At 50.8% G+C, this 11,842-nt stretch overlaps 1 protein-coding gene across 1 annotated transcript; it reads left to right on the top strand.

The window, feature by feature from the left end:
• Window positions 1-2,560: 2,560 nt before the first annotated feature.
• On the top strand, window positions 2,561-11,511 carry MYOC (myocilin). The gene is made up of 3 exons (XM_040984212.1): window positions 2,561-3,253; window positions 8,108-8,236; window positions 10,278-11,511. The coding sequence occupies exons 1-3, from the start codon at window positions 2,692-2,694 to the stop codon at window positions 11,060-11,062; spliced, it is 1,476 nt and encodes a 491-aa protein (XP_040840146.1). The 5' UTR covers window positions 2,561-2,691; the 3' UTR covers window positions 11,063-11,511.
• The last annotated feature ends 331 nt before the right edge of the window (window positions 11,512-11,842 follow it).

The following is an 11,842-nucleotide window of genomic DNA, read 5'->3' as shown; positions in this document are numbered from 1 at the left end:
GTTTTCCAGGATACACATAAAACAGCTACTTTGTAAATTCAAGACGGTCATGGTCTCTGACAAAATCTGATAGCTCAGATGCAAACATTTTAGAAAATGTATTTATATTTACTGGAAAGTCAGATCAGATTTTAGAGAGGAGAGAAGGAGAGAGAGAGGCAGATCTTCTGTGCACTGGCTCACTGACCAAATGGCCACAACAATCTAAGTGGAGCCAATCTGAAGCCAGGAGCCAGGAGCTTCTTTTGGGTCTCCCATGTGGGTGCAGGGTCCCAAGGCTTTGGGCCGTCCCTGACTGCTTTCCCAGGCCACAGGCAGGGAGCTGGATGGGAAGTGGGGCAGCTGGAATAGGAACCGGGCCCGGCATGGGATCCTGGCTCTTGAAAAATGAGGATTTAGCCAACTAAACTATCGCGCCAGGCCCACAAGCATTATTTTAATGTTCATGAAAGTACAATGAGTATGGTGACATGCATAAACTCGCTTACATTTTTCGTATATAAAGTATTTTTGCCCCATTTATTTTCTTTTTGGGGATTTTCCCCTCTTTGGGCTTATTAATGTGAAACAGAAATTACTACACTACAATCCAGAAAGACCATGGATTTGGATGGGAAAGATACATCTTAATTTTTTTTAGCAATTCCTAAGCATATTTCATACCTCACTTCATTATCAATATAGCAAAAAACCCAAAGGTGTATTAAAAAATACCTCTGGTTTTGTCTGCAGCTACAGAAATCATTGATATTTTATGTTACGTTATAGCTATTGTAAATAACATGAACTGTCATTTGCACAAAGTTACTTTGAAATTAAACCTCTTAAAATTGAGATGTCAAGGAAGTAGTTGCAGGATGTGGTTAAGAACTTGCATTTTCTAACATATTGGCCACTCAATACCATGTTCATTAACTTCATGATGATGTTAATTTCGATGTTTCTTCCTGTTGTTGAAGTTGTGTAGTGACTTCTCATTGGAGGAGATGATATTCTACCAGCTCTGCTTTCAGACCAAGGATGGTCTCCCAATGAAACTGTTGAGTTTATCTGGACAAGATGCTGGACTCTGCCTGGTCCATGCCCACAATGAAGGAATCATGACTGGATATGATCTGTACTGCTGTAACAATATGGAGGAATTCAATATGGGGGAAGGGTTTGGGGAGGGCTTGGGGGAATCCCAGAGCCTATGAAACTGTGTCATAAAATGATATAAAATTAAAAAAACAAAAGAAATTAAACCTCTTGCTAGATCTTACCTTCATAAAGAAGCACATACATATTTTAAAGACTTGAAACCCATTCTGATAATTGTATTTCAGCATCATGTGCTTGCTTTATAAACCTATACATTCTAAATGTGAAGAAGCATCTTTCCAGGGCTGCCGTTTTGGCCTAATGAGTTAAGCTGCAGCCTGCAATGCAAGCACTCCAGTTGGACACCTGTTCAAATCCCCATCTGCTGATAGGCCCAGGAAAGCAATAAAGATGGCCCAAGTGCCAGGCCCCCTGTTCCCATGTGGGAGACCCAGATGAAGCTCCTGGCTTTGGCATGGTGCAGCCTGGCTGCTGTTCCCATGTGGGAGACCCAGATGAAGCTCCTGGCTTTGGCATGGTGCAGCCTGGCTGCTGTTCCCACGGGGAGACCCAGATGAAGCTCCTGGCTTTGGCATGGTGCAGCCTGGCTGCTGTTCCCACGGGGAGACCCAGATGAAGCTCCTGGCTTTGGCATGGTGCAGCCTGGCTGCTGTTCCCACGTGGGAGACCCGGATGAAGCTCCTGGCTTTGGCATGGTGCAGCCTGGCTGCTGTTCCCACGTGGGAGACCCGGATGAAGCTCCTGGCTTTGGCATGGTACAGCCTGGCTGCTGTGGCGTTTGGGGAGTGAGTCCGCAGATGGAAGAGCTCCCTTTCCTTTTTTCCTCTATATCTTTCCCTTGCTCTCTCTCTCTCTAACTCTGCTTATCAAATGAATAAAAATCAGTCTCTTTGGGACAAAAGCAGCAGCACGTTTCTGAGGAGTTACACAGGTTTCACTGGTGAGGGTCATGGTGTGTGCACATGTCACACACACACAGAACCGATCAACAAGTGGACCTCGATACTGCAATCAGGACATCCTTTCCCGCAGGTGCAATGCTGGAAGCCAGGGGAGAATTCTGCTCGCTGTCTGAGCCTGGGCTTGGACCTGGTCCCCTGTGTTTGTCTCAGACATTTCTGTGTTCTGGGTGCGCAGCAGCTTCTCGGTAATGTGTGTGGAAGGAGTAGACACCAGGAGTAGAATCTTGTTGAACTTGCTACATGAGTGGTTCTGTTGGATAAGGTGGGCACACATGGCAGGCTTGGGATGTAGGGACCATTACTGGGAAATGGGGTACATACAGTGAGACATTTCTTCTAAAGGAAATTCAAAACAGATCTCTGGAAGGTTCTTCCCTAAGAAGCCTGCTGGCAGTGTGAAAGCAATCCCCCCTCCTCCGTGAACACCCCACCCAGCCTCACGTGACCACCTCTTTCTCCCCCCACAGGGCTGACGTCCCAGGATATATAAGCCTCCCTGGAGCTCGGGCATGAGCCAGCGGAGCCACCCATCCAGACACCTCGCGGCACAGGAGAGCTTCCAGAAGAAGCCTCACCCAGCCTCTGCACGGAGGCTGTCTGTACACATCACTGCAGCTGCAGGCCCAAGATGCCAGCTGTCCAGCTGCTGCTTCTGGCCTGCCTGGGGTGGGGCGTGGGAGCCAGAACAGCCCAACTCCGAAAGGCAAATGACCGGAGCGGCCGCTGCCAGTACACTTTCACTGTAGCCAGCCCCAATGAATCCAGCTGCCCCGAGCAGGGCCAAGCCATGTCAGCCATCCAGGACCTACAGCGAGACAGCAGCACCCAGCGTGCAGATCTGGAGTCCACCAAAGCCCGGCTCAGTTCCCTGGAGAGCATCCTCCACCGCATGACCATGCAGCAGACCAACGGGCCCCAGGAGACCCAGCAGAGCTTGCAGGAGGAGCTGGGCACCCTGAGACGGGAACGGGATCAGCTGGAAAGCCAAACCAGGGAGCTGGAGACAGCCTACTCCAACCTCCTCCAAGAGAAGGCAGCTCTGGAGGAAGAGAAGCAGCGCCTGGTGCAGGAGAATGCGGATCTGGCCAGCAGGTGGGAGAGCAGCAGCCAGGAGGTGGCCAGGCTGATAAGGGGCCAGTGTCCCCAGACCCGAGACGCTTCTCAGGAGGTGACCCTTGGCCCCAGGGAAGGTAAGAACACGGGCTGGAGGGACCCTTTAGGCCAGCAGGTGATGGGGTGCGTGGTGACCTATTACAGGTGCTCTGGACTTCTTGTCAGACTGTACATCTAGCACAAAGCAGGTGAGTTAACAACTATCATTTCTCACATATTTATAGTGATTCAGCTCTAGAAGCTTTGGTGCTTCTGAGTTCTTTTGTCCATCCTGATGAGATTTTCGCAGTGCCGAGCAGCAGGACAAGTGTAAGGGGCACGTGGGATGTGCGTGCCTGAGTCACCAGCTGTCCCTTTGGAAAGGTATCATCTTTGGAATCCTTGCCCAGAGATTGGTACTCCAGTTGTGGGGGGATTAAAATGGTCTCTGTTTACTAAATCACATGAAATTTATGAAATGACAAGCTATAAGTTAATTTCTCTTGATTTTGTATGTGTTTTCTTGGCAAAATAAGAGGCGATGGCCCCTTTCCCTCTTCATGTGGCTTTGGAGACTCCCATTCCTTGCCAAATGCCAGCCCTTTACCTGGCAGTCCCGACAGCACAGGGGGCTTCTTGCTGGAATGTTCCTCTGTCCACCCCAGTCCCGCCGGCGAGACCAATACCCTGGGTCTATGCCACTTTTCGTGAAAGTTCTGTTTCCGAATATTACCCATTTGGTAAGTTTTCCAGTTATGGGGAAGGGGGCGGTCACCTCCAGTGTGCATCTGTCTGGGCCCTTCTGAGATGTCAGTGTCGGGAGAGGAAGGGGAGGGAGGCATCGGTGTCGCCGAGCGGAGTGGGTGGTCCTCGAGCGCCTCCTGCGCCGGGGGAGCCACGTGGGGCAGGTTGGCTATAACAGACTCAAGACACACGGCTTGTCAGATCATGCTGTTCTATTAACACTCGGTTTCCTGGGGGGAACAATGCTGCTGTGTGTCTTTGTTCTTGGGATTCCTTAGGGCTAAGTGCTGAGGGTTAAATGTCAGCTTGTGTGCAACTGACGCTCAGAGAGTTCAGCAAACGCTACATCCCTGGAGAGTAAGGGAAAAAGACGAAATGCACGTGACGCAATTAGCTGTGAAGCAAAGTAAGAGAACGGTGCCTGGAGTGCCACTCTGCTTGCTGTGAGTGTGAAAATCTTTTCCTAAAAAGCTTCCTCTGTGAAAAGGAGATCTGCACAGGTGTGAGACCGGAAAGCCAGGTCAATGCCTCTAGGTGACGCCGGGCATTACTGACTCCACTGCACAGCTTCGTTTCTTCATCATAACCTGGGCAAGAAAACTGCTGTGAATAAAAATCCCCGTGGGGTCCAAACAAAGTAAACATAAGATATAAAGGATTGAAAAATCCTAGACTGTCAGAACTGCAAGCGATCCAATTCTGAATTTTACTGAGGGAAATGATCTTCCAAGACACTAAGGGACCGAGTCTCAGAGCGTCTCAGGGCTGCGGCTGAGACGGGGGAAGGCGAAGCTTCCGGCTAGGCGTTATGTGAAGCAGTCCTGACGTAGCGTGTTAACTGAATGTGTCTGCTATGGCTCATGAGTGTGTGTGGGTGTGTGGGTGTGTGTGCGTGTGTGTATGCGTGTATGTATGCGTGTGCGTGGGTGTGTGTGGTGCGTGTGTGTGTTGGGAAGGTGCAGGGACAGAGGCAGCCTGGTTGGTTGTCCTGTGGTCATGTAATAAGTCTTTAGGAATTTATTACATGCGTTCTCTAGTTTTACATTTTTTCCCTGCTTTTTTCAAATTCCTCTACTCTTTTCTGCAGTAAGGGCAACAGTTTATTACCATGAGCTTCAAACTTGGAAGTTCTCCTCCAGTAGTCAGGCCCTGTGATGAGCAGGAAATTATATCAGTGTAGGAATGTGGGACTGGAAACGTGCCTACCAGGCCCATTTTTTTTTTTTTTTTGGAGGGCAGTGTTAGACTTACAGAGAGGAGGAGAGACAGGAAGATCTTCCATGCTCTGATTCACTCCCCAAATGGCTGCAGCGGCTGGAGCTGAGCTGAGACAGAGCCTGGAGCCAGGAGCTTCTTCCAGGTCACCCACGTGGGTGCAGGAACCCAAGGCTTTGGACCATCCTCAACTGCTTTCCCTGGTCACAGGGAACTGGATGGGATACAGTGCCACCAGGATTAGAACTGGCACCTGTGTGGGATCGTGGTGTATGCAAGGCGAGGACTTTAGCTGCTAGGCTACTGCACTGGCCTCCCCCCGCCCATGCTTGCAGATGTGGAAGCTAAGACCCAGGGATCACTCAGCGACCACACGGCCCCTAGCCAGCTAGTGACAGAGCCAGGACAAGCACTCCAGCTTTCCGTATGAGGCTCAGTAAGCTTCCAGACCCCTGGCTGGCTGCTGCTTTGCAGGTCCTGTAGGCTGGTGGCAGAAAGGTGCAGAAACATTGGGGATACCAGTCAGCCTCGCGGCCAGGGCTTAGGGAATAGAGGGCATTAGGAAGGGCTGGAATTTAAGTGTGGAGGGGCTGCAGGAAATGGGGTGTGGCTAGCTTGGGGTGACCCTCAGGGAAGCTGAGAGGACCAAGGTTATGCAGGAGGTGGCCTGGCTCAGGCCTCACGGTCCCAGCGGTCCCCCCACTTTCTCTGTGACGCAGTTGTTACACAGAGAAAAGTCCTTTCAGAATTTACAGAAAGAATTGGCTTTGATATTCATATACTGTGACGAAAACTCACTGTATACCTGTTTCTATAGTCCTATACATTTCTAACCCTAGGTGTACACACACATATACTTATACCCCTGGGTACTTCAAAAAGTCCATGGAAAGAGAATATCACAAACAATGCCTATTACTAAATTAAATGTCCATTTCTGGCACCAAAATGAACTGTTTTTTAAAATTATATTTTTGACAATCTTTACATAATTAATTAGGGTTTAAGGTTCAAGGACTACAAGAAAGTAGGTGAGACTATTATTTCCATATTGTTTCCTTCATGTTTAAAGGGGGGTATTAAGGGAGAAGACCCACCCAGTTTCCCACCCTCCCCAGGTCCCGCATGTAGGGTATGCTCCAAGGTTTTTGCTCAAGTGGTTTTGATAATGAACTTAGTTTTTAATCCTACTTTTTCCACAAGCCTTTGAAAGCTCCCCTCCAGCTGGCGTGTCCATGATGTGCGGCTGTGGGCCAGCATGGTTCCGGGCAAGCACCTTCGCCTACACAGGAAGACGCCACCTGACACAGGTTCTCGAACACACATTGGTTCTAGAGATTGCGCAGGCTAAAACAGCACCCGGCACGATGAGCTGGCACAGCTTGTGGATATGTTGGCAGCCTTGCTTTTCTTCATTTACGTGATTGCGTCATATCGCCCTAACTTTTCAGGTGCTGACAGAAAATGTCCACAACAATCATTGCACTGGTCAATGAACCTAGCCTCCAGGCTCACCTCCCTACAAGGTGATGCCACAGGGCCGAGCACACAGAGAAATTCCAGAATTGTATTTAGACATAAAGCTCTACCACAGACAGAATCGCAATAACAATGTAACAGCGTCCTCCTGTTTGTTCCATAATCCTTAGCACAACCTCAGCCTCCGGGGGCTCAGAGAGGTTGGATCATTAGCCCAGAGTCACCCAGCTGAACCGCGCAGAACTGAGTTGGCCTTCTCCCAGCTGCTTTCCCGCCTGTGGCCGTCGTGCCAGGCGCTGGGCTAGGGGAGTCTGAGCGGTGCCAGAGGCCGCTGGCAGGCAGGAACAGGCAGAAGCCAGCAGCCTCTCCAGCCAGCCGAGAGCTGGCCTCGCCGTCTTTCCGGACGCCAGCCCCTGCCTTATGTTTTGCTGTGGCTTTTGTTTACTCCGAGGGAAGCACGGGACGCTTGGTTCCTGCAAAGATGCTCCTGGAGGAGGTAGTGGCACCAGCATGGGAACTCAGCCTCCCCGTTACACACACACACACGCACACACGCACACCCACGTACCATTGGGCTCTTCTCTTCTGGGCACTCTGGGCACACAGCCTGGCAGCTCCGTGTTCAGTGTGCAAGCCCCTGAGTCACTCCCCCAGGAGCTGAGTAGCTCTCATTCCGCTGCCAGGAACAGGCTGGGCCCAATCGGGAGAGAAAGCACACAGCCAATGAAGCCAAGCAAGTTCATTACACGGGGGTGTGACCTAGGATGAAAGAGGCAAAAGGACAGAGGAGCCCCGCATGGCACCTGGGGCTGCAGGAGGGTTCTAGAGGATGACCACCGAAGCGGTCATCCCTCCCTGGGAAGGTGGGGTCCCGGCTGAGTGTGCCGGTGGTGGGTGGTGTGAGCAGATGGAGAGATGGCCTCAGAACCGCATCCGGCAGCCCGGCGTCCTTGTTGAAGGGTAGCGGGAAGCTCATGCCAAGCCAAGCCTGCAAGGTCAGCAGGTCACGGAGGAGCGCGCTCAGCACCGCCTGCAGTGTCCTTCCGGCGCCCCCTGCTGGGGCAGCTCGGCATCGCGCTCGGCCTTGGACAGGTGCGTCCAGCTCCCGCTGCCCAAATCCTCAGGTCCAGGAGGACGCTGGAGTCACACTTCACCTCCTCAAGAATCAGACCTTCCGAATTATCTGGATTGTATAAAACTTTTTTCTGAACATCCTACTCTGTGCTTGGCATGTTGCTAGGCAGTTTATTTGTGAGCTCCGTAAGTAAGGGGTTGTTTTAAAAAGTCCCCAAAGGACAGAGAACAGAATGAACTCCAAAGTATCCATCGGCCCTCTGCACCAGACAGCGTTGTCTGTACTTGCTGTCTGTGGTGGTCTTGGTCCCTCACAGGGGGATCGTCGCGGAGCACGTCCCAGACACCAGAGCTCCGAAATGCTGTTGAAACGCCACCATCCTCCACATGGTCAACCGTTGGTCCATTTCTTCTCACAGTGCAAGTGTCTCTCTTCACAGCTTCCCAGTGGAATTTGGACACATTGGCCTTCCAGGAGCTGAAATCAGAGCTAACGGAGGTTCCTGCTTCCCGAATCCTGAAGGAGAGCCAGCCACCTGTCCGCTCCGAGGGTGAAGACAGAGACACAGGTATGAATTCGGATGTCCTCCCCTTTGGGACCATGCGGCAGTGCCCATTGTGTGGCTTTGTGTTCTAAGGACAGCGCATGGCCTGCCTGCGGACGGCAGGTTGGAGGCGGTGAGGAACAGAGGAGGCTGGCCAAGGTCTGTGTGAAGTTGGCTTTCCCCAGGAAAGGGCTGCGCCTGCCCGCTCACACTTAGGATGCGGGGCCGAGCGGGGCCAGGCTGGGCCGAAGAGGACAGTTCTATTTCACCCTCTTTATTGTCATACAGAATCACTCATGTGTGAACAATAACGGCTTTCAGTAGCCCCTCCATTATCACGGCCAGCTGCAGAGCGTGCCCCAGCTGCACACACACCCTCCACACACACGCTGCTGCCGAGGGGCTTTACTTGGAAACGCAACTGGCTCTTCTCCCAAGTGTTTCCAGCTACAGCTTTGAGAGTCTTCAACTACCCGTGTCAGTGTCATCGTTGCTAGTCCTGAAGGTCATGACACAGCAGAGTTCTTCTTTGAGGAAACTCAAGATGCCCATTAAAACCATTAAAACACAGAAATGTGCTTCAATTCCACTGAATCTGAATTTTCTTTTTCAGGAATAACATGTGGCTTTTTAAAATGATTTTTTTTTAATTTTAAGAGAAATAGAAATCTTGCTTCGGCCGATTCACTGCCAAGATGGCCTCAACAGCCAGCACGTGGTCAGGACCCATCCCCTGGGCCGTCTGCTGCTGCTTCCAGTGCGTGATAACAGAGAAGCGGACCACCAGTGGAGCAGCTGAGACCCGTGCGATGCAGGCATTGCAAGTGCTGGCTTAACTCACGGCACCCTAACTCTAGCCTCTCAGAATATTTTGGTGCCAAATAAGTTTATCATTTAATCCCATTTTCCATGAGCTTGTAAAAAATTTGCCTGGCTAATCAGGTAAACATGAGAAACTGTTGCATAAAGATTGCTAGAATGAGTTGATTTTTCTGTCTCCTATATTTTTCAAAGAGAAGATTAAATATTTTTATTGGAAAAGCAGAGTTACAGAAAGAGAAGGAGAAACAGAGAAGCATTTTCTATCTCCCGGTTTACTCTTCCAACAGATGCAATGGCTGGAACATGACTGGTCCAAACCAGGAACCCAAGGACTTGCTCCTGTTCCACAATGGTGCAGGAGCCCAAGGGCTTGAGCCATCTTCTGCTGTTTTCCCAGACCATAAACAGGGAGCCGGATCAGACATGAAACAGCTGGAACTCAAGTGGGCACCCATATGGGATGCTGGTGCCATGAGCAGAAATTGAAACTGTGCTACTGCACAAGCCCCATGTCTCCTTTATTCTTTTTTTTTTTTTTAAGATTTATTTATTTTTATTACAAAGTCAGATATACAGAGAGGAAGAGAGACAGAGAGGAGGATCTTTCGTCTGATGATTCACTCCCCAAGTGACCACAATGACCGGTGCTGCGCTGATCCGAAGCCAGGATCCTGGAACCTCCTCCGGGTCTCCCACATGGGTGCAGGGTCCCAAAGCTTTGGGCCGTCCTTACTGCTTTCCCGGGCCACAGGCAGGGAGCTAGATGGGAAGTGGGGCTGCTGGGATAGAACCGGCACCCATATGGGATCCCGGGGCGTTCAAGGCGAGGACTTTAGCCGCTAGGCCACGTCGCCAGGCCCTCCTTTGTTCTTTTTTAGTCAATAAATAAATATGTCATGAAAATCCTGGAGAATAATGTAACGGATAGACATGAGTCCCTGGGCAGGCTTTAGTAAACATGTCAAATGCAGTTGAAGCCATCATTAACCTTTGCAAGTGTCACTGAGTTGAAATTACATGCCACTCACTGGAATCGCTCTATACCACACACTTAATCTAATCGTGAGTAGGTTTAACATTGACAACAGCCCCGCTGTTATTATAAGACCACTAAGGAGCTAAGTAACTTCGGCCAACTTTCAGCAGCAGCGAGCAGGTTAAAGCCAGGCGGCCTGCGGGCAGGGTGCTGACCTGGAACGTGCTTGAGAAGCAGATGTTGACCCTGCATTTCTTCTTTCCTCAGGATGTGGGGAGCTAGTCTGGGTAGGTCAGCCCGTCACACTGAGGACAGCGGAAACCATCACTGGCAAGTACGGGGTGTGGATGAGAGACCCCAAGCCCACCTTCCCCCACACCCAGGAGACCACGTGGAGAATTGACACGGTTGGGACTGACATCCGCCAGGTTTTCGAGTACGAGCTCATCAGCCAGTTTGTGCAGGGCTACCCTTCGAAGGTCTACGTGCTGCCCAGGTCCCTGGAAAGCACGGGCGCCGTGGTGTACGGGGGCAGCCTCTACTTCCAAGGTGCCGAGTCCAGAATCGTGATCAGGTTTGAGCTGAACACGGAGACAGTGAAGGCGGAGAAGGAAATCCCCGCCGCCGGCCACCACGGGCAGTTCCCGTACTCCTGGGGCGGCTACACCGACATTGACCTGGCCGTGGACGAGACCGGTCTCTGGGTCATCTACAGCACCGAGGATGCCAAAGGTGCCATTGTGCTCTCCAGACTGAACCCAGAGAACCTGGCACTTGAACAAACCTGGGAGACTAATATCCGTAAGCAGTCTGTTGCCAACGCCTTCATCATCTGTGGCACCTTGTACACGGTCAGCAGCTACTCGTCGGCAGATGCCACCATCAACTTCGCTTACGACACCAGCACCGGGAGCAGCAAGCCCTTGGCCATCCCCTTCCGGAACCGCTACAAGTATAGCAGCATGGTTGACTACAACCCCCTGGAGAAGAAGCTCTTTGCCTGGGACAACTTCAACATGGTCACCTATGACATTAAGCTGTCCAGGATGTGACAAGCCATCAGCTGCCACTAGCAGAGGCAAAGGGAGCGGGTGTCCTGGGCTCCTGGAGGGAAGGCTGAAGGAGGGCCAGCCAGCCGGCCATTGGCTGCACAGCGACTCGCTGCTTTCCAAGCTTTCGCTAATCCAAAAGGGCGCAGCCTCAGACCATTCCACCAGCTGAGTATTCACATATCTTGTAACAGAAATCGCTTTCTTCTGTCAGCTTTCATAAGAATGTTTAACCTGAAATAGTTCACATTTTCCAGTGGTTTGAGATAGAAGAGGTCAGGCGTGCCACAGATATTGCTGTTTTGTGTGTCTCCTGGATATAAGCTGCCATCATAAGCAGTACTTCCGAAGGGACGAGTAGCTCTGTGGCCAGCACTGACCTGCGGGAGATGCATTTACTACAACGGATTTCTAAAGGTAGAACGCAGCCTGATTGTATGTAACTACTTTGGGAAATAAAATTACATTGCACCACATTTCCTTGTAGGAGTCCGTGAGGGTCTTTGCCTAAGACGTCCGTCAGATCATCTCTGCAGAGCATGGATTCCACACTTCTCATCTGCCTCCCAAGGTTACCAGCCCTTCTTGAACAGCCTAATCCCACCTCCCCGATTTCACTCTCCACTCCAGCTTCACACCTATTCTCATTTTCATTATGGGCATGTATTTCATAAACCGTCATCTCAACAGACAAAACCTGATTGCATTCAATTTTGCTAATACTTAGAATTATAAAATACAGATCACAAAATTTGCCATCTTGGGGCTGGCGTTGTGACATGG

The sequence above is a fragment of the Ochotona curzoniae genome, unplaced genomic scaffold (genome assembly GCF_017591425.1).
Source record: "Ochotona curzoniae isolate NIBS_2020 unplaced genomic scaffold, NIBS_Ocur_1.0 contig_4105, whole genome shotgun sequence".
NCBI lineage: Eukaryota > Metazoa > Chordata > Mammalia > Lagomorpha > Ochotonidae > Ochotona > Ochotona curzoniae.
This window is presented reverse-complemented; position numbering and strand designations above follow the sequence as displayed.

Coding starts and splice junctions, on each gene's coding strand:
- MYOC (XM_040984212.1), top strand. CDS start 2,692: ATGCCAGCTGTCCAGCTGCTGCTTCTGGCCTGCCTGGGGTGGGGCGTG. Junction 3,254..8,107: donor GACCCTTGGCCCCAGGGAAG/GTAAGAACACGG, acceptor CTCTCTTCACAG/CTTCCCAGTGGAATTTGGAC. Junction 8,237..10,277: donor GGGTGAAGACAGAGACACAG/GTATGAATTCGG, acceptor TTCTTTCCTCAG/GATGTGGGGAGCTAGTCTGG.